Source organism: Piliocolobus tephrosceles, chromosome 3, assembly GCF_002776525.5.
Source record: "Piliocolobus tephrosceles isolate RC106 chromosome 3, ASM277652v3, whole genome shotgun sequence".
NCBI classification, from domain to species: domain Eukaryota; kingdom Metazoa; phylum Chordata; class Mammalia; order Primates; family Cercopithecidae; genus Piliocolobus; species Piliocolobus tephrosceles.
This window is the reverse complement of record NC_045436.1, coordinates 32,418,429-32,443,590: the sequence shown is the minus strand read 5'-3', so window position 1 is coordinate 32,443,590 and position 25,162 is coordinate 32,418,429. Positions and strand designations below refer to the sequence as shown.

Genomic DNA, 25,162 nt, shown 5'->3' with positions numbered 1-25,162 from the left:
CAGCTTGAGGCAAAGGGTCTTTGTACCTAGATCCCAGTTTTTACTATTAAGCAAGGGCCATCAGGGATGCAGCTTTGGTTGTCCCAGGGCAATTCTCGTGGAAAGGTTATGTATGGTAGCCATTGGCCAAAGCAGGGGAAGTGCCTAGGGGATGGGCAAATCAACTACATCTGTAAAGTGCATCGTACATCCTAGGACACCTGGGTGGTTCACTAAGACCACCTGGCACAAGGGACTTGATTCAAAGGCCATAGGGAATAATTGGATGCCCCAAGGATTCTTTTTACACAACCCAAGCAACCAGGTAACTACAAGTCCTGGTCCCTATGCACCTATTTCCTCTCTTGATAATACTTCTTACTAGAGAAGGTGAATTAGAGAAATTGTTTTTTCTTTTTCTTTTTTTTTTTTTTTGAGACGGAGTCTCGCTCTGTCGCCCGGGCTGGAGTGCAGTGGCCGGATCTCAGCTCACTGCAAGCTCCGCCTCCGGGGTTTACACCATTCTCCTGCCTCAGCCTCCCGAGTAGCTGGGACTATAGGCGCCCGCCACCTGGCCCGGCTAGTTTTTTGTGTTTTTTAGTAGAGACGGGGTTTCACCGTGTTAGCCAGGATGGTCTCGATCTCTTGCCTTGTGATCTGCCCGTCTCGGCCTCCCAAAGAGCTGGGATTATGAGTAATTAAGTGAATGTCTCTGTATGAAATTCTAACCTCATCATCCCCCATCCTTCATCCTGTCCCTAAAACTTAGCCAAGCATATACATTCGTGTAGGAGACTGGAAGATTCTGAAGAAACTGAATGGCCCAGAGAAAAGAACTTCAATATGGACAAACAACACTGCTATCCACCCCACCTCACCCTCACCATCTACCTTACAGTGAAGAATACTCGTTAACGTGCCTTGTCCATGCACATAGAAATTCCAAGAAACATTTTGGTGTCTTGCTCTTAAATAGCCCAGCATAACTTGGCATTTGAGAAAGGTCCTTACCATGAAGTATGCAATGCAAACAAACAGATCCGTGGCAGGAAACATGAGAACATTTTTTAAATTGTAAGTAATATCTGCCTAGAAGTAGGGAAAATATTTTATCCAAAAAAGAGAGAAGAGGATGCTATGAGAAAAAAAAGAAATGGAGAATAAGAGCTCCAGAAAGTTAACTTCTTTTGTTTCCTAGAATTACAGGTTAAATGAGTTGGAAGATAAATTTGAGAAAGTCTTCCAGAATGTGTAACATAACAACAACACAAATATAAAATAGAAAAAATAAATGTATAAGGGACTTTGACATTTAATTTAACAGTTATAATATCTTAATAGTTGATATTCTAGAAAAAGAGAAGAGTGAAACTAGGGGAAGGAAAATGTTAAAGAAACATTTGGAAAAATATCCAGTACTGAATCACATAAATCTGCTTATTGAATATACACAATAATAAAAGACAAAGACCTACAGTGGCAATATCATAATGGAATTTTAGAGATAAAGAGAAGATTTAAAAGTTTCTAGCAAGTGGCTGGAGGCGAATAAGAGTGGGAAGTACATGACATACCAAAAAATTAGAAATAACGTGTTTTTCATTAGAAACATTGGATAGTGATAGTCAGTGGGACAATGCCTTCAGATTATAAGTTTTTTTTACCATAAAATTCTATACCAAGCCAAACTACTAACCATGAATCAGGATAAAACAAAGTTATCTTTCAGACATGCAATGTCTCAATAAATTTATCTCCAAAGTATTTCAGCAAACTATCAGAGGACTCCAGTAGAGGTAATCAATAAATCAAGAAAGAGAAATATGACCAAGGAAATGGGATTTAAATCAGAAAAGTGGTGAAGGAACATGCTAAAGTAACAGCTGTAGAGTAGGTGAAGAGAAGAGCCAATTTGGATTCCAGCATTAAGAAGGGGGTTTCCTAGAAATTAAAATTTCAAGAAAAAGTTGAAACAGATTACCTGATATGTTTTAATATTTCATTTTTTAAAAAAGCTTTACTCATAGGCATGAAATGTTTTCATGGAAGCACTGGGAAAAATAAGGATAGGCTTATAGAAATCTCTAGTAGCGAAAAAATGGGACATGATTATAAACATGGGCTGAGATCATGTTCAAGAAAGAAAATGCAATTCTGGTACACTATTTGGCTTTGCTATGAATAACATTTAGAGTTATAAATATGTAAACACTAAGTACTGATTAAAATGGGTGAGAAGATAAATGGTTTTGTCATGTACACAAGCGTCGTACTCGTGGGATACACAAAAACTCAATAAAATTTTCCAAAATTGGTAAATTAGAAAGAGTAATAAAAATGTGTCATGCAGAAGAGGTAAATATGTGAAAAGCAAATATATTAAAATTGAATGTTTTGAAGCAACTCAACTGGAACATACATAGGGTAAAACAAAGAGTATATGATTTTTGTTATATTCCTTTTTGCACTATTTGCATTATCTTGATAAACAGAAACAAAATTGTGAGCCAATAAAAAGTAATTACCTTCTCCTCCAGCTAAATAATATAATAATAAGCATGTTTTAATATCAATAACAAAGAAAAGATTCTCCTACATTTTTGGGTGTGATAATTCAAAATTAATTTAGGATACTTTTAACTTTTGTGTACAATAATATAGAATAAGTATTTGTGAAATGTGAAAACATTTGTAATTGTGGTCTATGGAAATTAATTTCATCTTTGAGAGAGATATACTATCAAGTTGATAAAATTCATGTCAGCACAATATTTGAAATCAATGTAAATATAGCATAATAGTTTTAGTAATGACTGAATTCACTGCAATAATACAAGATAAATTCATTTTTTAAATTTAATATATTCTATAAAATTAGCTTCCAGCTTAATGTGAAATTGTTTAATTCTTCTCAAATTATGACTGGACATTTAGTAACTCGTTTTGAAGATGTTCCTATCACATGAGTGAAGAAACAATTCAAACAGGAGTAACTTGCTCACAAGGTTGTGGTTCTTCGAGAACTACTTTAATGTTATTAAGTGTCTGTAACCACATGGTGGTTCTCCGTTGTAGAACCAGTAAGTAAAACCCAGTCCTTGTCAATGGAAGATTTCTAAATAAAGTGGAGAACTTTTACGTAGGCTCAACCATGAGTGTTTCATGAGATGATCCATTAGCAAACGTGTATTGATTAGGGAATCACTATGATGCAAATGTGGTGTTAGGTGCTGATGATGAACACTGGCTGGTAAATACATGGGACATTTTCTGCAGGCTTGTTATATCTCATATGTTCTTTGAAATATCTAAAACCACAATGTATAGAGTTATTTGGTAAATGTTAAGTAGCATTTGTTTCTCAAATAAAAAGCATGACATCAATGTGTCCTATGTTTAGGGATTTACTGATGGAGACCTATTAAAAATCCAGTTTGGAGGTGCGAATGTCTCTGGGTTTCAGATAGTGGACTATGACGATTCCTTGGTGTCTAAATTTATAGAAAGATGGTCAACACTGGAAGAAAAAGAATACCCTGGAGCACACACAACGACAATTAAGGTTTGCTTTGGTTTCTGCTTTTTTTCTTTTGCTTTCCTATGTGAGCAGAGAGAAGGGCCTTGGCAAATAAGGAAGAAGGAGAAGGTAATACAGGGAGTAGAAAGCACGTTTCAAAATATGGCAAACACATTGACTGCTAAATATATTGTTCACATTTTTATGGTTTAAGTAAAACTATTAGAGCTGTACTGTATTACTCTTGTGTTTTCTACTTCCTTACACCTATGATAATTTATAATAAATAAAGTCATTCATTTATTAATCCATTTGGCATTTTTATTGAGGGGATTCTGAGCCAGACACTTTTTTGGTAAATAAAAAGACAGGGAAAATGTCCCTGCTCACAGCTGAATGGAAGAAAGACAAAAGCATTGACAGAAGAATACCATGAAGGAATAGCTCAGTAAACAATTAGCGACATGGAGTGGGCAGGGAATTTTTAAGCTGAGACCTGAAGAATAAGGGCCAGTTTTACCATGACTGCTGTTTAGAATATTATGTGTGCAAATAAATTAAAGGACAATAGGTGTCAGTTTGTTCCTAATCTTCAAAAAGCCAACTTGTAGACAGTTCTTAGTTCAGTCAATATACATATGGCCACAAAAAGGAGAGAAAGTGTGTGTGTGTGTGTCTGTGCATAAAATAACTGCTGATGAGTAGCCTTGTCTCTTGAACACTTTAAAAGAAGATAAAAATCTCAACTTGCCTTAATAATTAAAACACAACTGTAATGCTGTGTGCAATCAAACGAAAGATTCTTGAACGACAAATATTATTTACTCCTCAGGTATAAGAGCTACACAGAATGATCTTTGTTCTCCATGGGTTTGGACATAGTGAGGTCTTCACTTGTTTATTTGATGCATTTTATTGGGTATACACATGCATGCATGAATTTACTTCTAAATAGTCAATATTTCTGCTGTTGACAGGAAGGTATTTTTCCTTCTGTTGGTAACCTTATTGAGAGCAGAGTTAAGATCAAAACTTGACTAAGGGTAGTTTAAAGAGTGAGTGGGTTGAAAGTTAAGATGATGTTCACATTCTTTATGAAAATTAAGAGCAAAAGTTGAAAAATTGTATAGTAATTTTGTTTGTGAATTATAAAGCAATTGTATATGAACCAGGCAGGACAGTGTTATTTCAGTTGCTCCCACAGTTGTACCTGAGTATGCATCATAGAGATGTTGTTTGATGATAGATGCATGTCTATCTATCAGATTGGTCCTAGAAAAGGATTAGAAATTTTGAAGTTCTTTATTTTTGGATTTATAAATGGATCTTTTAATTTTTAAGTCAATTTTATAAAAGCATTCCATAGGATTTTAAAGAATAACACCAAGTTAGGTTTTTTATAAAAACGAGGTGACTTCCTCTTTGGTGACTTTAGTTGAGATTCAATGTTTGTACTGTTTATATCGTGGAGGTACTTTTCATGTAACGGGATTCTGAGCAAGTAGATGGACACCCAGAGCCTTAGTTGATGTCAGCATATGTATCCGTCTGTGCCTAGAAGAGAACTAACTTCTGATCCCATTCTGTGTAATTGCAGGCTTCCATCCATTCAGAGATGGTGCCATGTAAGTTCTCTGATGGAGTGGATGTTATCCTCCAATGGAACCAGCATGCTCCTTTTGAATACTCTGTTAGTCATTGTGTTGCCCCTCACTGCTGCCTGCTGGGAGAAGGATGAAAGCAAAATGAAATTATGTTTTTCTCCTAGAAGTCATATCATGATTCAAGTTCATGTGTCTTGCATTAAAATACAAGATGTATTTGCGGTGTGAGAGATGTTTGGCAATGCATTCTGTTAAAAATTTTGCCAAAACCTAGTGCCAGATTTCACTGAGTTGAGAACCTGCATTGTGACCTTCCTTGCTTCCTTCCTGCTGTAAGCATTTCCCCTCCAAAGTGCCTCCCTTTTGATGGCTTCTGCCCATTTTCAAAGAGATCATTATGCTCCTTCATTGTGAGATGTTTCAAAGAACCTAGACTAATGTGTTTTAAAACTTAGGCTGTGAATCACTACTTGACCCTGAGTCCAGGATTCTCATCTATACAATGCAGTAATGACCATTAATTCCCAGGTTGCTGTGAGGATTAAATAACACTTCCAAAGGGCTAGCACAGCTTTGGAAACATAGGTGCCTATAAGGACTAATTTGTTTTCCCAGCCATTTTCTAAAATGAGAGAATGTCAGCCAATTTCAAAGGTGTACTCCAACTTTAACATTTTGTAACCCCCCTAACTCCAGCCAGAGGCATATTTTATGAGGTCCCTGAAGCTTGATAAAAATTACTGAAAATCTGTGGGGAGAATGTGTTTGGGGAGGAAGTTTATCCTAACACAGAAATGTATTGCTTATGTACTAAAGTCCAAAAACTAAATATAAAGAAATGAAAAACGTGTGAATCCTGTCTTTGAGAATTCAGTCTAAAGGAGACAAACATATCAATCAGCAAATATAATAGACTGATGAAATATGCCAATTTCTTGGCCATGATTTTGACAGTGATTGGAAGGAAGGTCAAGGAAGGCTTTTGTGGGAGGGATGCCTGTGCAAGGCTTTGCACATGGTTGAGGAGGAAGAAAAGTATGGGAAGTTGCTTGGGGAAGTTCTAAATGTACAGAGACTCGAAGTAATCAACAGCGTGACAGATCCAGGGAACTGCACGTGTGTTGCTATTGCAAAAATGTAAATATTTGGTACCAGTGAGTGGGGGCATGTTATGGAAGTTGCAAGAGGTAAGGTCCTTCAATTGTCAACAGATGTGGAAGGTAGTAAGGACAAGACAATGCTTTCATAATTATTTTTGCTTCCAGACAGAAGAAAGGAAGAAAAACTACATAGGAGATTATATAGCGTCTTCTAAATATAAACAAGGAACATAGTCTCAATGTATTATTTGCTTACACAAAGGGAGCAAAATGTTTCTAATGAGATTATTTACAATGAGGTTATGTCCTTTGATGTTGCCTTTTGGGTGATTGAATTGGGTACATTGCCACATTTAAAATGTGATAAATTCATATCACATTTTACTACTTGACAATAAAAACTAGTGTTATTGGTATAAAAATCTATAAAAATACAGTTCAATATGTCAAATTATTTCATAGTTAGGGTTTAGGAATTATAGAAATTATATCAACTTGTGGGAGTAATAAATAAATGACTGTTCAACGTTTTCATCTTCCCCTAAAGTTAAATCAGCTTCCAAAGTTTTCTTTTTTTAATTTAATTTAATTAATTTATTTATTTTTTGAGATGGAGTCTCGCTCTGTCGCCCAGGCTGGAGTGCAGTGGCCGGATCTCAGCTCACTGCAAGCTCCGCCTCCCAGGTTTACGCCATTCTCCTGCCTCAGCCTCCTGAGTAGCTGGGACTACAGGCGCCCACCACCTCGCCCGGCTAGTTTTTTGTATTTTTTAGTAGAGACGGGGTTTCACTGTGTTAGCCAGGATGGTCTCGATCTCCTGACCTCATGATCCGCCTGTCTTGGCCTCCCAAAGTGCTGGGATTACAGTCTTGAGCCACCGCGCCCGGCCAAAGTTTTCAAATTAAAATAAATTTTATTCAGCAAGTAAAATCTTAAATGAGGTCTAATATTTAACATATTTTAATAACCACCAAATATAAATTACAATGTTTAAATTTCTTCATTCTTACATAGTATACAAAAAATAACTTAAGTCGTGGCACTGAAATTTTAGGTCTGACACTAATTTGCTATTTGGGGCAGCATTCATTCATTCATTTATTAATTCATTTATTTACTGGACACATATTTATTGTCTACTCCACAGCAGGCACTGTTCTAGGTGTCAGAGAAAAGACAAAGTTCTGGTCCTTAAGGAGATTACAGTCTTCAGACTAGCAACCAAACAATTACTTTGTAGCGTTGATGGAAGTTGTCTTATTGCTATCTTAAACCTACATATTCAAAACTAAACTTTAGATTTTCCTCTACTACTTCCTCCTCAGCCTCTGGAAACTATTCCTTCAACAGTCTTTCTTGTTTGCTTAGTTGTTGCTTAGACCAGTATCTTGGTCCTTTACCCTTCTCTTTCTCTTGTTACATACATTCCATGTATCAGAAACCCCATTAGCACTGCCTCACTTCTTACCACCTTCTCTGCAACCAACTAAATCCAGCTACCTTCATAAGGTTATTGCAACAGTCTCTAAAATTGATTTCCCTCCATTCAGCCCTGCCCCTGTTATCTTCCATCTTTGTGATCCTTTTAAAGTATATATAGATTATATTGTTGTTCTCTTCCAAATGCTCCAATGTCTCTCCATTTCACTTGGAGTAAAAGAGCCAAAGTCACCCTGTTGTCTTATGAGGCCCTGTCACCCAGTCCCATGGAACCACATCTCTGTGCAGTGGCTCACTCTGTTTCAGCTACATTGGCCTCCTTGCTATTCCTCAACCAACCCAAGCACCTTCCTACTTCAGGGCCTTTGAGCTGGCTATTTTTTCTTCTTGACTGTTGACCCCTTAAATATTTGCATGGTCAAGTCTCCTGCACTCCTTAGATATCTTTCAAATCCTGTCTTCTCATCCAAGGCAATAGTAGGCTATGTATTTAAAACTGCAATCTTGCCACCATCAGAGTTTGTGCATCACCCTTTCCCTGATCCAGCTTTCCCAATTCTTACCTTTTAGTTTACTGTTCTTTTTTTTTTTAACATTTAAACTCTTTTTATTATGGACATTTCAAACACACATAAAGGTAGAAAAGTGTAATAATCTCCGTATACCCACCATCCAACTTGCCAATGTTTTGCCAATCTCATGTTCAGTTTTAAAAGAAGCTTACTAGTTTACTGTTCATATCATTTATGTATTCATTGCATTGTTAATTATCTCCTCCTACTTGAAAGTAAGTGCCATTTAAAAAAAAATTCATCGAGATATCCCAGACTCCTAGAATAAATCCTCACACATGGTAACCCTCTAAGAGAGACTTCATGAATCAACAAATAGAGAAAAGCAAAGGTACTCTGGTATCAACTATGAGAAGCTCCTAATCCTAATTCTGGAGGTAAGAAAAGGCTTCTTAGAGGAAGCAATATGGAATTAGAGACCTGAAGAAGTAGGAGTTAGGAGAAAGCATAAGGAACAATTGGCTCCAGATAAAGGAACTAGGATATATAACGTCTCCAGTGCAAGGAAAATATAAATATTTCCATAAGGCCAGAGGTTGAACAGAAATGATTTGAAGAAACGCTGAGAAATCATACTTTAGAACTGTACAAGATCCAGAGGAGGTTTTATGCCTTGTTGACGTATTAAGGATTTTCTTGTCTAATTTGAAGAGCAACAGGGAACTACGAGAGGAGAGTGCTGATCATGGCTTTGATGCATGAAGATTACTATGAGTGCCCTGATGACAAGAGATTGCAGGGAGCCCTGGTGGAGGCAGGGAAGCTTTTGGAAGATATCACAAATAATCAGACAAGAAACAATGGTTGTCTGAATTGTGGTTGTGGCATGGGGATGGAGGGAAATAGATGGATTTGTTATATCTGCCATTTCTCTTAATTTCTTCATAAATGAAATAATTAATAATTGTAAAATCTGAATCATTCAAAGGTAATATACTGATATAAATTCAGTCAAGAGATATTTGTAGATTACAAATAAACCTCTCAAAGGAAATGTCTCATTTGTATCTTATTAGCCTTAAATCTCACACAGTGGTTTGCAAAGAGTAAGCACATGATAGATATTTGTAGGGATGAAGAGTAATGAATTGGAAAATATTGACTAATTAAAGAAAAAAATGACATTATTATTGTGATGAAATATGCTTTAGATTTCTGCATGTGTTCTCTTGTTGAGCCCTGACAGAAAAGCAATGAGTTCCTTTAGTTGATAAAATGTAAAGTTAATGTAGTTATCAGATCTGACCCATCACAGCACCAGAATTTACATGGGAACATTAAAACAGGCATTTTATCTTCCTTAAAAGTATTTTTTTCAAGAGAAAGAGTATAAAGATATTTCCCACTGTCTCAAAAATAATTTATGGATATTTCTATTTTTAGACTGATTTTTATTATTTTTAATGTCTCCAACATCCTGTGAAGTATGACCAGCCATTCTACCTTGTCACATAATAACCTTTGTTCAACTTTTGTGTCTTCAGTCTCCTACTGGTGTTAAGGAATTCAACAATAATCCATGGCTGACATTTGTGTGGCACTTTAAATAATGGTTTTCTCACAAGAATCTCATTTTATTCAGGAAACAACTTCACACGCAGCCTCAAACTTTCTTAATTGCTTTCCTAAGAGAGTTACTAGGTCTGCCTGAAAATAGTATAATCTTTTCCAGTTCAGTAATTAGTGTCGTGCATTAAATAGTACCCTAGTGGCCTAATAGAATTAATTCTGCTTCTTGAGTGTTTTAACTGTCCAAACCACAGCTGGCAGACTGGCATTCACTCTTCCTAATATTACAGCATTTTGCCAACACAATCTGGAAGTTTGAAATTTGACATATTGATTCCTTGTATTTTATAGTTTAAAAAGTGTGTAAATGACTGAAATAAATGTATAAATTTGATATTGATAAGATTGTTTATTTTGCAAACATGAATTTTAAAAATATGTATATCACAACTTTAAAAAATATATTATTAATATTTATAATTATAATTCAGGGCACCTGGGCTCACATCTCATTTTCATATTTCTTTATCTGTAAAGGGAATAAGTGTAGGTAAATTTTTAGGTTTCCTGCAACTCTCTAATACCATGATTATGTGAAGTTCTAACTTAAGCCCTCAGTGAAACATACATTAACATTTCAAATTTTTGCTGAATCTCTGACACGTCAAGTGGTGCCTCTGTCTCTTAGAGATTGTAGTGACTTGCAGGTAGGCAGACCTCTTTGATCTCCAGGTGCCAAAATTGAATCCTCAATTACTCTGGACATATATATTTTGTTTTTCATAGATCATAAAAAATGAAGAACTTTCACCTTTTTATAAGATTTCTAGGAAGTAGAGAGTCAGGGAGAGGGATTTATTCAACCAACAAAATAAAAGATCTGCTCCTGAGAAAGTCTTTACCTATGACTGAATCAAAACCAGACAATGCCTTGATTTCAGCATCCTTTTTCTGTTTTGGTGAATCTGATTAGCTTTATCTGAAAATTTGAATTCTTCAGTAATCTAAAGTTTCTGAATTAAAAAACCTTAATCTGTAAGTAAGATTTTCAGTAAAGATTAACAGCCAATTTGAGTAATTTAGGCAAAAATATGTTGTATTTAATTTATTCCTTTTACATGAAGACTCTTTCTTCACAGTAGATTAAAATTATTTTATTATTCATGAAGAATAATAAAATATGTTAATTTAGGTTTCTTGCCAATGCAGCTCTCTTTTCACCCTTGGAAAATGTGATAGAGCTTGTATGCTTACTAAGGTTTTTATGAAGACTTTTATGACTTTATGCAGTGAAGTTTCAAAGGGCACATATTCAATATGCTTTACAGTAAATTAAAGATGACCTTATCACAGGCAGCTCTTTTCCATAGAGTAGACTGTAGTTGAATTTGAAGTTAAGTGAATCATTTTAAGTTTATAATATATTTCCTCATACTGTTCATTTGTCTTACGACCCTAATTGATTTGGTCACTGTTGGTTATCTTAAAAAAAACTTGCTTAAAATTTTTCTTACAGGTTTACGTATTTTTCCTAGAAATCATAATTTTTGACCCTGTTTTAAATTATTTTATAAAAGGATGAAACTGAGAATTAATATTGCATAAGATTCTCCAGAGGAATATCATTCAATGTATAATAATTTTTTAGCTAAGTAATTGAGGCTCTTTTAGAAATGAGTATATGAAATGTACCAGGACATAAAACTTTTAACATCCAAAAATATGTTACATAAAACACTATTCTTATGGAAAATAATTGATGTTAAAGAAATTTCAAAGTTGGTAATCAGTTTGGGAAATACTGATTAAACAGTTAAACTGTTATTGCAGGATTTCTGAGGGTCTATAATATGTCAATGTGAAAATCATTTTCTGTACTTATTAGATCACAGAACCCTTTTGTGTGGAGTGAGATAGTGGTTTTCAAAACATCGTAAAAACAAACAGTTTTGCATCAAGATAGATAGTAACAAAAGAAGAAAATAATGGAAACCTACTGGTCAATAACTTACATATATAACATATTTTACAATTCATCAAGCTTCTCATTTACTATACATCTACTTATTCGATACAGTATTTGCCAAATAAAGTAACTAACCATCCTAGTGTACCCGGGATTGAAAAGGTTCCTGGGACTCAAGACTTTTCCTTGCAATATTGTGACAGTCGAGGAAAACCAGGGCAATTGGTCATCATAATTACCCTGGAATCACAGAGATCTGGATTCAAATCCACTTTTGCCACACATTTTTTGTGAAGCTGGGTAAAATGAAAGTTTATAACTTGGAATCTTCACCTATAGAATTGGAATAAAAACAGGGCCGGGCGTGGTGGCTCAAGCCTGTAATCCCAGCACTTTGGGAGGCCGAGATGGGTGGATCACTGGGTCAGGATATCGAGACCATCCTGACTAACGCGGTGAAACCCGGTCTCTACTAAAACATACCAAAAAACTAGCCGGGCGAGATGGCGGGCACCTGTAGTTCCAGCTACTCGGGAGGCTGAGGCAGGAGAATGATGTAAACCCGGGAGGCGGAGCTTGCAGTGAGCTGAGATCCGGCCACTGCACTCCAGCCTGGGGGACAGAGAGAGAGTCCGTCTCAAAAACAAACAAACAAACAAACAAAAAAACAGTTGTGGCATAGGGTTTTTTAGACCTATCTCCAGCTTGTCAAGAAGAGAACTAGGTAAACATGAATATTTTTCCCTACCTTCCTTTTCAACACTCTTATAACATAGACAGAAGAAGCATTGCTCTCCTTATTTTACTGAACAACCTAGACAATAATTCTTTAGTTCACTTGCCCAAGGCAACAGAACAGTAAATAGTAAAATCTGGGCTTGAGCCCTGTCTTCTGATGCTAAATGCAATGCTTTCTAAACTATAGTCAACTAATTCAAGTGTTAAAGAAAATTTCTAACAGTGGTCATTCATGGGAAATGTCATAACACTTTAATAGTACTTAAATTTTAGTATTTTTCTTTGAATGTATGTTTTTAAATTTTGTTATGGTATGGATACTACGTTTAGAAAAAGGTGCCGTCATTGCGATAACCCATGAAAATTTGTGCTGTAGCCTACTTCTCCTCTTTTGTGTTCATTAAATTTGAGATATACACAGAGCTTCTTTTCATTCCCCCCTTTTTTGGTGTTAGAACACTGCTTTCTCGCATCAGAGATTACAGTAATGTATTATTGATTGGTTTGTCTGATGACTACTGGACACAACAAACATGTCTAAAATGCATATTTTATTTTATTTTTGAAAATTAAGTCTCAATAAATACACATTTAAAGCAAAGTAAAAAGCACATTTGGAAAATGGACCGTAAAAACGATTTCCCAGATTTATTCTTAATGTGTGGCTATGATGTGATTGTGATATAACACTGCAAAGCAAAATGGTTCCCCACTGAAATGTAAATTTCCAACTCAGCTGAGGGATTTCACAGAACATAAACATAGGGACAGAAATGAAGCATTTGTTTTCAAAGAAGGAGATAGTTACATTGTCATGCTCCTTTCAAATTAATTTACATCTAGTTTAATGAATGGTAGAATAAAACTGAAATATTTAACTATCCAATCAAAAATGTGAACATATTTGTTTAGAAAAATAAATGAGCCATACATGCAGAACATAAGCAGAAAGGAACTCTGGATACAGAAGCTGTTGATTTTCTCTCAGCCCAATATTGTGTTTCTATGATTGTGACTTTTAATTTAAAATGGTAATAGGCTCAAGACTTGATTAGTTTTGAGCATTTGAAAAAGGTTGAAAGGATTTTTACTCTTAATGTGTGCATACTCTGAATCATATTCATAATATGCTACATAGATCTAAATGCTTTCAATTCATTCAAGCTAATCATATTTTTTAAATGTAGTTAACCAACATCTGTAGACCTCAAACACATTTAGTAGACGGATTTATCGCTTTCCCCTAGTAATGTGAGCAAGCTAAGTCAAAAATGTTGACTTTTAGTTATTATCACCATTTCCATACAAACTGCAATATTTCAATTTAGGTTACATTTCTTTTTCAGAGACTTAGACATTATTGTAAGAATTATTTTGGCAATAAACTTATTTCTGTATAAAAAACAAATTAATGTTTTTTTCCTTTAGAATAGAAACAAACATACAAGCAAAGCAGATAAATCTTGATGTGATATTTCTTATTTACTTCAAGAAGTCGTTTCTTAAGTAGATGTCCTGTGTTGTCGTCTCAGGTGAACGACAGAGTATGGAGAGCTTAGTGGTTTTACTGTTAGATGACTTATCTTTTTTCCATGACAAGGAAGGCAAGGTTTTCAGCAGGAATTTAGAGAAAGAGAAGTATATAGAGGTCAGGGTATTTGTAGAAGACAAAGATGAAATTATCATTTTTGAGAGTGGAAGACCTGAAATACTAAGGAACTGAGTAGAATTCTTTGGGAATGCTGAGTGCCTGTTTTGGATTGGTGATCAAGAATTTAGCATGTCACAAAGTCAGTATGGTACAGTATTGCATTTCTTTCTCCCAAGCTTCACCGTACTTTTAGTACCTACAGATTGAAAAATAATGACAGAAATTTTCTCAGCATTCAGCAAAACTTTAATGTCGAAATGTAATTAATCATTAGCTGACAGCATCATCCATTTGGCAAATGGTAATATATATACATGCACATGCTACTACTTATCCAGACACTGACAATGCCTGGTACACATGTAGTGTTAATCTGTTTGGCCCTAGAAAATGTAATAATTGTGCTGTCCCACTGGGATCTGAACACCATAAGTTTTGAACCAATGTTATCATAGACTGTTGAAGCATGGAGGCATGGGGGCATAGAAATTATGAAGTTTTGTGGTTCTTCTACTTGATTACCAGAATCAGCTAGGGGACCCTAAATAGACACCCCTAAAACCACTGAACCACTGCAGATCAGTGTAAGCATGACTGGGGTTGAATTAGAGACTAAGAATCCTGAAACTAATTCATATTCCTTCTGCATTGACAAATGTATTTCTCATTAGACTGTAAAGAAATATTAATTGTTAATCTTATAGTTTTGTATATCACCATTGCAGGCTATAAAGTGAGGCTGTAACAAGAAGCAGGTTAGAAAAATAAAAGAAAACTAAACATTGACACAATTATTATGAAAAGGTCTCACCTGAAACAGCTGAGATATTAACATAACATGTTTAGAGTCAAAAGCACATTTCAAAGTCCCCATGTTTTGTAATGCTTCTCTTCGATTCTTAGGTTTCTAGATGCAGAAATTGTGTTTAAATTCTTGGAGTTTTAGGTGGTATGGTGTGCTGAGCAATGGTAGTCTTGGTTGCTGGTGTGCAGTGAGTTTCTGAATTTTCTCCCGTTCTTATGAAATGTGTGTGATCCTTTGCAGTATACTTCTGCTCTGACCTATGATGCCGTGCAAGTGATGACTGAAGCCTTCCGCAACCTAAGGAAGCAGAGAATTGAAATCTCCCGAAGGGGGAATGCGGGAGACTGTCTGGCAAACCCAGCGGTGCCCTGGGGACAAGGTGTAGAAATCGAAAGGGCCCTCAAACAGGTCAGTTACTCAAAATAATTATTAATGTGACTTAATATGGCCATTAATGTTTTCTTCCTGCTGAATTAGTCATCTTTGTCTTATTCCTTATGTCTAACATACAGGCAATGTTCTTTTCTAACAACGCAAAGGTAGGTTGAAGAAAGAAACAAACCTTATTGATGTAGTTTTCTTGACTTCAGCTGGTGAAAGTAATCTGTACAGTGTATATGTTTAGTTGAAGTAAATAGATAACTCTGCTCCTTTCCCATTTCTTCATTAGGTTCAGGTTGAAGGTCTCTCAGGAAATATAAAGTTTGACCAGAATGGAAAAAGAATAAACTATACAATTAACATCATGGAGCTCAAAACTAATGGGCCCCGGAAGGTAAATCCTTAGTGATTTAAAAGCAGTTCTATGTGAGGAGGTGAGTTAGCTAGAGTTCTGGAGATGTGTATTCACATAGAGTTTAATGACTTCCAGAAACAGATGTATTTTGAAGTTTTTTTTTTTTTTCCTAAAGTCTGTTTATTTCTGGTAAGTAACACTGAATTATAATTTTAAAAATAGTTTGTAGGTAGAGCTGTTGAACTTTGACTTTTTAGACTGAAGTGGAAATCTTTAATGAAAAGAGAAAGAACTATTGTTGAAGGTTTACGGTTCAGAAGAAAAAAGGTAGCTGGTGCAAAGATGTATGTAACTGTTCAATTCAACATCACCCTTTTAGCTGTTTAGGCTAAAATGCCATTATCTGGATTTTAATTACATTTCTATATGACCACTCCCAAACAATTACTCTTAGAGAATATGAAAAGTGAATATGAAAAGACAAGTCATTTTTAACAATTTTTTTATACTTCCTTTTATTCCTGTTAGATTCACATATATAAAAGACATTTCTGTTTAGAACAAGCCCAGTAAATGTGGGTCTAATTTCAGATTCAGACATGGCTTTGAAAATAATTAAATGCTTTGCTAATAGACGAGTCATTTATCCATACGTCTGTCTGCTGTAACCTTTTCCAGATTGGCTACTGGAGTGAAGTGGACAAAATGGTTGTTACTCTTACTGAGCTCCCTTCTGGAAATGACACCTCTGGGCTTGAGAATAAGACTGTTGTTGTCACCACAATTTTGGTAATTTGTTACATATGCCTATGTTTTACTTTGTATTTTCTTATGGATAATATCTGCAGGAGTAGCTATTTATATTTTAGGAAAATAATATCTGTTTTGCTTCTTTTGCAATGTTTTAATCATTTACTGCATATTTATTCTGTTAAAAGGAAAACACAAGATCTAGCTAAAGCATTCAAAATGTTCCCAATTTTCTTTAAGGAAGGCTACAGTTTAACTACACAGATAATTCCTTCCCTGGTGCTTACATCGGTGAACAATTGGGGAATGTCTTGAAGAGTGTTCCTCATATTTCTGCAAGTTCTTCACCTTTCCATTCCCACCTAATACTGTGTAAATTATTTCTTTCTATTTGTTACGTGATTTCATGATGATGTTGAGTTGTCTTTATTCTATCTAATGAAAGATGATCTCCTTAAAGACAAGGATTATTTCCCTTCTTTTCACTCCAAGTTTCAGCACTGGTTGGCACATAGCTAGTACACAATCAATGCATATTGAATGAATAAGGAAAAATTGAACTGGATCTTCAACACTCAGGCTTTGGATAGATGGAAGAGAGATGTGGATCACCATGGCAAGCTGTTGGTGAAATGAAATGGAGAAAATGGTGTTTGTTATAGGACAGGATTTTGTGACAAAACTATTTCATTTTATTTTCTTTTACAAAAAAAAAAAAATGGCCTTAATTTACCAGTGAAGTTGTAAATTTGTGTGATTTATTCTCCTAACAATACTGAGAGCAGATATAGATAGATTGATAAGGGATTTGAATTAAAACATTGATAGGCAATTGAAAATCTCCTGACAAGTGCAAATTAGACATTTGAGGATTTTTGCCTTTATCATGCCATTGAGAGGAACTATCTCATTGAGACTCCAAATATCCTTGGTGCCACTTTCCAATGGAGATTATTGGACTGTATTGATTCATTTTTTTTCTTGCTTCCTTTTTCTTATGTTTACAGGGGGAAGCTACTCTCTAGCTATCCTTGTAGCATCATTCTAGGATATTGTATCTCACAGATGAAGTGAGACCTGAAGCCTGCGGGGGTAGAATCAGTACATCATCATGACAATGATCCTTTCAGTCTGTGTATCCCTGGCCATGAACCTGATTTCCACATGAACCTTATCTTTGGGACAGCAGTGACAAAGGGTTTTGGGTGAATGCTGGTTTGGGGATTGGCATAACCTTAATCAAGTATAAGGGTTTGGTGAATCCAAACTGGAATAAAATAGGTGTTGAGCAGTAATATTTTGCTCTAAGTCTTAATAATTACAAATATGGCTAGAGAACATACAAAGAGTTTGTGATTTTGAGTATCTTATTCACTCGGTATGGTTATGTAAAAGCCATCTTAATGAAATATATTGATAGACATTCAGAGATTTTTGGGGGGAAGCATTATACTTAAATTATTCTTCTACAGTTGTGTGTTCACCATCTATATTCTTCATTCACTCTGGTTAACAGGTAATAATTAAACCAGAAGATTTGATTCAATGAGAGTACATAATTAACACAGATACTTTAATCGGCTAAAGCAAAGTCTTTTCATATAGGAATCTCCATATGTTATGATGAAGAAAAATCATGAAATGCTTGAAGGCAATGAGCGCTATGAGGGCTACTGTGTTGACCTGGCTGCAGAAATTGCCAAACACTGTGGGTTCAAGTACAAGTTGACGATTGTTGGTGATGGCAAGTATGGGGCCAGGGATGCAGACACGAAAATTTGGAATGGGATGGTTGGAGAACTTGTATATGGGGTAAGTATAGCTCTTCTCATAGATAAAATCATTCCATTTGAATTGTTGTTGACAGACTGCTTTCTCTCCCTGTGAAGTATCTATGTCTGAGGTTGTTGATTTCCCACATTACTCTAGAAACATTATCTTGTTGATTTGTGAACATCTGAAAGATTAAGATTGGAGCCAGAAGTAGACATGTAGATTAACTGAGACAATCATTTCATCTCTCTTGAAGCATATGGGCCATATGCATTGTCAGAAGGCTGCAAATGCAGAGATGCAGTGCAGATGTGTAATGATCATAGTCAAGCCAGAGGGGTATACTGTGTATTCATAAAGAGGAGGGGCATTGGGGGAATAATTCCCTTTTGTTCATTCTTTACTGGGACTATACCAGGGAAAGAATTATTGCGATTTCTCTGATTTCCTCTCCTTTTTCTTTGATCCAGTGACATAACCACGATTCCCTTTTCACCATGACTCCAGGTACTATTACTTTCCTTTTTTTCCCTTACAGAAAGCTGATATTGCAATTGCTCCATTAACTATTACCCTTGTGAGAGAAGAGGTGATTGACTTCTCAAAGCCCTTCATGAGCCTCGGGATATCTATCATGATCAAGAAGCCTCAGAAGTCCAAACCAGGAGTGTTTTCCTTTCTTGATCCTTTAGCCTATGAGATCTGGATGTGCATTGTTTTTGCCTACATTGGGGTCAGTGTAGTTTTATTCCTGGTCAGCAGATTTAGCCCCTACGAGTGGCACACTGAGGAGTTTGAAGATGGAAGAGAAACACAAAGTAGTGAATCAACTAATGAATTTGGGATTTTTAATAGTCTCTGGTTTTCCTTGGGTGCCTTTATGCAGCAAGGATGCGATATTTCGCCAAGGTTGGTTACTCACCTGCTTCAACTTTGTGCATTTTAGGTCTCAAGTGGACATTCATGGTGTTTATGAATTCACTCTAAAGAAGTTACCAGCTGCCGACTTCCTGTCCAAGTGGTTTAAGACTCTTAAAGGACATCCTCTTTGCTTCGGCATAAGTCTGTGAAATATATGAACAATGTTCTGCGAATGTTGCTCATCTATTTCCCTGGTGAAATTATACACACCATGGAGAGGCTATAAAATGCATAAGGTTCCTATCATTCCATGCCTTCTTGGAGGGGTACCGTGTTTTTGCTGCATATTCTCATTTTACAGTCATCTGTGTGTTGATGCACAGACCTGTATATGGGAAAATGGGCAACGTTATTTATTAACTGCAAAAGTAACACCTTGTTAGATAAAACTTTGTTGGCTCACATCTCATCTCTTTTATTTTCCCATCATTAGCTCATGGAAATGGTATGGGAGAGATACTATAAAAATTTTTTTTTCTAGGTGAGGTTACTGGATTAATATAATAGCATATTTTCAAGTACCCACGAATGCCTGGAAGGGACTAATCATTCATTTAAAAAACCTATCCATATCGAATGGTAATACACACACATCATGGAATAAACTCACCTACCTTTAATCTCATTATGATATGTTAAATCCCTGCACTAGAATTTCTAATTATAATGAATCTACCACAAAGTGCCTATTGATTTTATTCATGTTGCACATATGAATAAGAATGATAGCCATGTTTGGCTCTTCAGAGGAATAAATCATGTTTTTCTAGTGTGATTAACATTTAAAGTCAAAATGTTTATCAGTCTACTGGTGCGTTTTAATTTGGGCTCTAGTACCCTTCTTTGATTTTACAGGATATCTTAATAACTAATGGAGTGGGTGCCTTTCATGATACAGTTTTATTATATTGTGAGTATATTCTCAAAATCACTTTTGAGCATAGCAAGTGATTAATTTAAGAAAACTATACGAGAAGCTCAAAGATTTGTATCTTTTGCAATCTTTTTAGTATATTTCACCCAGTGAGATAAAGGAAATACATCATGTAGGCAGCAATTATCAGTAGCTTACTTCTCTGATAGTAGGTAATTCTAGCGGGAATGGTTTAAAAAATTACATTTTTATGAATTATACAGAGTTTTAAAATCTCAGTTTCACTAGATTCCCTGTGACTTCCCTGTGGGACTTCAGTGAATTAGAAATATGCCAATGGTATTTGCACAGCATGACGTGTGTGTGTGTGTGTATATATATATATACACACACATACACACACACACACATACATACATATATATTTTTTTTTTACCTCTGACAAAATATATAAGATTCATAGTTTTATCATCTCTGTATTTAGTTTATTTGATCTAAGTTAAAGATGTATAGAGAAGTTTCTAATAATTTGGAGGAAAATACTAACCAAATTGGGGTCTCAGAGAACATTTGGCCCGTAAAATGATAAAGAAGTAGTTCACTCTTTGGTAAGAAGGACAGTGAAGTATGTTACCCTAGTTCTGAAATGTAAGGCAATAATATCCTGTGCTATGCCTTTTGGATAGTAGGGAGAGTGTATGTGGGTTCGTTATGAAGTAGGACATGTCAGCCCAGTCTGGCCTGGGTTCCTGTCGATGCCTGCTCCTGGGCATGATGGCACTGCAGGTAGTTGTTTAGGTATCCAGTGTTTGTCAAGGAGTGGGAAACCTAATTGCACACAGGGACTGGAGCACAAGGCATATCAGCAATCTGTATTATCCCAGAGTCGACCATGACATATAGATGACTTCCCCTTTTCATCAAGGCTGTATCTAAATTAAGACATTTTTTCTGTGCTTTTGATTTCATTCATGAGTCATGACATTACAATTTCACATCTAGTAACTTTTATTTCCTGGTAGGATAAACAGATTTTTAGATAGCATATTTTTCCTTGCTATTGATTGGTATTTTTTCCTTCAGAATGTATTTGATAAACATTTATTTTATTAAAACATTTGAAATACATGTCTTTCACTTATGGTATATATGCATTTTAAAATTCAACATAATACACTGGCAAAGTTAATGATTTTTAATGAACAAAACTATCATTTTTAAGAATGCAATGATGGTTACCCCAGTTAAGAAGAATACAGTAGCTTATTATCAGTTTTAAATAGCATGACATCCACAGATCACTTTAGAAATGTCTTTAAATATTAAAAAATATTTATAATTCTTTTCCAAGTAAAATATGATATGATACTATATTATTAATGTTAATAGAACACATTTAAGTTGTAATCTAGAGTGATTTGTTAAATTAAGTAACTTCTCATTTGTCTGAAATTAAGTTTAGAATATCTTATCTATAAGACATGGTCTCATGGAGAATAGAGTCACAGAAATTATGAGAGCAATATGCTGTAAAGGTTATTTTTATTGTCCTGTTTGATTCCGGATTGTCCACAATGACCCTAAAGGAATCAAATGAATATAAAAACGTGTCATTTAAAAAACGATTTAGTGGGGTTTAAAAAGAAATAAGAGCATATGCGCATTTCTTTACTCCTTTAGTGCTGATGCTGATGAGTGAAAGTTTTACTTTTAATTTTAGAAGTAATTTTTGTCTGTCACCATAAAATAATATTGAATTTCCTTCTCTGCATAATTTCTCAGGAACTCTTTGAGAAGCATGAATTGATACTTTAAAAATACTTAAAAGTAAATAATAAATAGCTGAAGTACTTTTTGCCTTTGAATTATTTATAAGTCCAATAAAATTTTTTTGATATCATGTACATTTTAAATCAGTTGACGTATTAAATCTGATATAAGGACTGGAATAGAGGACAACTTACATCTAACATTTCTTAATTTTTACAACTGGAATAGAATGACTTATAAAAATGATTCTTAAACATATTGTAAATTAATATGCGATGTGAAGAGTCAAAAGCTGATTACATGGTAATCAACTTTTGTTTTAAGGGATTTGAGCAGTCAGGTACTGAATCTGCCCTCTTAAATATATGATACATGTCGTATAACTATACTTCCCATTGATATTAGATGAATAGTGAGCATTTTGAGAGTGATTGTGTCTACATAAGGCATTTTTCAAATGTAAAATATATTTAATATCCTTTTCAGAATATATGTGAGAAGTGTTTAACTTTTTCCATCCTATCATATTTATTTTTTTGTATTTCATACTGACTTTGTGATAAAGACCTTTAATTATATTCTTTTTGTTTTTCCTTGCTATTTTTCTCTCTCTATCTCCTTTATTTTAGCAACTGATGTTTCTGTATAAAAAACCTTTTCATTTAAATTAGCTTCTCTCCTTTCTTAACTGCTTGAGTGGTTTATTCTACAAATATTTCCCGAGTGTTTGATCTAGTATATGTTTCATCAAAAGATTTATTTCTTAGTGTTAATTGTCAAAAACTTTAGATCATAAATTGCCAAGCATGATTTAAATTCTTAGAAATATCACTTATTCACACTAGCAAGTCTAATTGTTAGACATAGCAGAGTTACCGACAACAGAGAAATGGTTATTTTTATTGGTTTATCAATATCACTTAAATTCTTAGTTATGTGCAGAATCCCACCAAATCTTTCAAAATAATGCAGTATATATCTTTTGCTGTATCTCTATACCTGTATTCCCCTACTTCAGGTTTTAAAGTAAATTATTGGGAATCTATTAAGCTTTTAAAAACTATTCTATGTAAGAATTTGTAGTCAGAAAAATATTGTTATTTTATTATGCCTCAAACTAGAAATTTATATCTTCACAAACGTTTAAATATATAATTTGTTTTCTTTAAGTTTTGTTTTGTTTTTTTTTTAAGCAAGAAACATAAAGGAATAGGGTCATAGCCATCCATACCCTGAAGCCATCTGATTTTTATTCATTAATAGTTATATTTGGTGCGATATCTTTGCTTGTAGCGTTATTTTTTCCTCATTTTTTCTTTCCTGTACTGTATCTAATACCAATGTTTTACATACACAAGATTAACAAAATTTGGGGCCTTTTTTGTTTTGGAAATTCACAGAGTGAATTAAAGGGAGGGTTTCTTTGGTTTTAAAGTTATATCTGTGGAGTATGCTTTTATTTAATTTTTGATTTTGTTCATAAACATTGTTATGAGCTTTGCTGGTGATATTACATTCTCTTGTTTATGTTTACTTACATCATGAGTGGATAAATTTTTATGAGTATTTGTAAATTTCTTGAAATTGCTTTCTTATGGGATTCATATCAAACTATTTGGGCAATACAATTATGAATGTATTCCAGAAATCAGAAGTTCTGACCTGTGTGTATGCTGTTACATTTAGCTACTCTGTACTCCTTGCCCAAAATGTTTAATGATTTCCAGTTTCGTTAACTATATTGAAAAATATAAAATTAAATATTCCCCTATAAGTCAATATTTGCATAATACTGTTAACTTGTTCTTTTATTAGGTCATTCATTTCACTTTACAAATCCATTTCATACTTGTTATTAGATCCCTCTCTGGGCGCATTGTTGGAGGTGTGTGGTGGTTCTTTACCCTGATCATAATCTCCTCCTACACGGCTAACTTAGCTGCCTTCCTGACTGTAGAGAGGATGGTGTCTCCCATCGAAAGTGCTGAGGATCTTTCTAAGCAAACAGAAATTGCTTATGGAACATTAGATTCTGGCTCCACTAAAGAGTTTTTCAGGGTAAGAGATTCTGCTTTGTAGTTTCTGATTTTGTTCCTGAAATTTAACCTATTTAAACTTTGTTTCCCTCCCATAGTCAATTCCAAGGTACTATGTGAAAGTAACCCTAATTCTATTTCTGTTCTTGACCTTGTCTCTGCTTCTGACCCTTCCTTATCCCAATACTTAGGTCTAGCTCTAGTTTCTGACTCCAAACTCCTCAGGAGAAAAACCACAATGTTGCAATGAAATCTGTTTTACCAAAATTGATTGTCCTTTTGGAACAACATTGAAGCAAAGTATAGTTAAGATTAGATTATTATGTTTTCAACAAAACATCTTATTTTTGTTTGATTTTAAATAAATATGACTGCATTTATCTTACCTAGTTCATAATTGAAAAACTCACATTCAAATCAATTATGTTAATTATGTGTGAGGAAACAGATTATGTTCATATGTGTTGATTCTGAATTTTCTGTGCAAAACTTCCAAGGAAAAGCCAACAAAGGCCCTCCACTTCCTAACTTTTAAAATATGTAGCATATTTATACTGTGTCTATTAGATGTAGGTTACTTTTTTAACTTTTGTTCTTATGCTCTCTTTTTATAGGATAAGCCCAAGGGCCTGATGTTGGCATAATTTTCTTTCTTTCTACTATTGTGTGTATAAAACAACTCTTTCTATGAAAATGTTTAAATGCAGCTGATTAACATAGGTCTAAAGCCAATATTGATGGCATATAATGGTCTCTGATAATCTATAAATATCTTCGAATATATCTTGAGTTTGAATGAGATCTAGTCCAATTTATTCATGAATTAGGATTAGGACCTTCAAATGACCATCAGAATTTGAAGACTAGCTCATGCTACATTACCTCTGGTCTCTTTTCTGAATAACTTCAGTTCAGCTGAAGATACTATGGGAGAAAGGGTTCTGGGAGTGGGAGTGGTAGAACCGTAGCTAATAACAGGTAGTAACTTGGGTGTATGTGAAGAGTGCAGGACCTTGATGAATTAATTAGGTACCTCAATTTAAGTGCAAAGATGTGGACCATCAGCAGCTTTTTTTTACTTTAATGCAGATTTTAGTATGAATCTTGTAATGTAGATTTGCCACTAATGACAATGTATTATCATCTCTAAACATATAGGCAACATGTGTATGAATACTCAGTTTAAAAATGTTGTATGTTCCTCAATTAGAAGTGCATTTGAAAGCATTTTTAATATTTGTATGCAGTGTGGCTTGCTTTTATCTTATTTGGAAAAATTAGGTGCTCCCTCTTGAAGTAAATGAGATCTATGAGAATGATGCAGATGCCTGTTACAACATTATTTACTTGGTGCTACTTTTGTTGATTAAAATGATCTTTTTTTTTTTTTTTTTTTTTGAGACGGAGTCTCACTCTGTGGC

General features: G+C 34.7%; 1 protein-coding gene across 6 annotated transcripts in view; it reads left to right on the top strand.

Annotated features, from left to right (window-relative positions):
• GRIA2 (glutamate ionotropic receptor AMPA type subunit 2) overlaps positions 1-25,162 on the top strand; it is a 145,934-nt gene that overhangs the window by 99,003 nt on the left and 21,769 nt on the right. For all 6 annotated transcript variants that reach the window (XM_023228202.2, XM_023228168.2, XM_023228186.2 and 3 more), the window contains exons 6-12: positions 3,380-3,541; positions 15,122-15,289; positions 15,552-15,656; positions 16,296-16,406; positions 17,973-18,179; positions 18,679-19,049; positions 23,565-23,763. In XM_023228202.2, the coding sequence (XP_023083970.1) occupies positions 3,380-3,541; positions 15,122-15,289; positions 15,552-15,656; positions 16,296-16,406; positions 17,973-18,179; positions 18,679-19,049; positions 23,565-23,763 (1,323 nt within the window). The remainder of the gene's footprint in view (positions 1-3,379; positions 3,542-15,121; positions 15,290-15,551; positions 15,657-16,295; positions 16,407-17,972; positions 18,180-18,678; positions 19,050-23,564; positions 23,764-25,162) is intronic.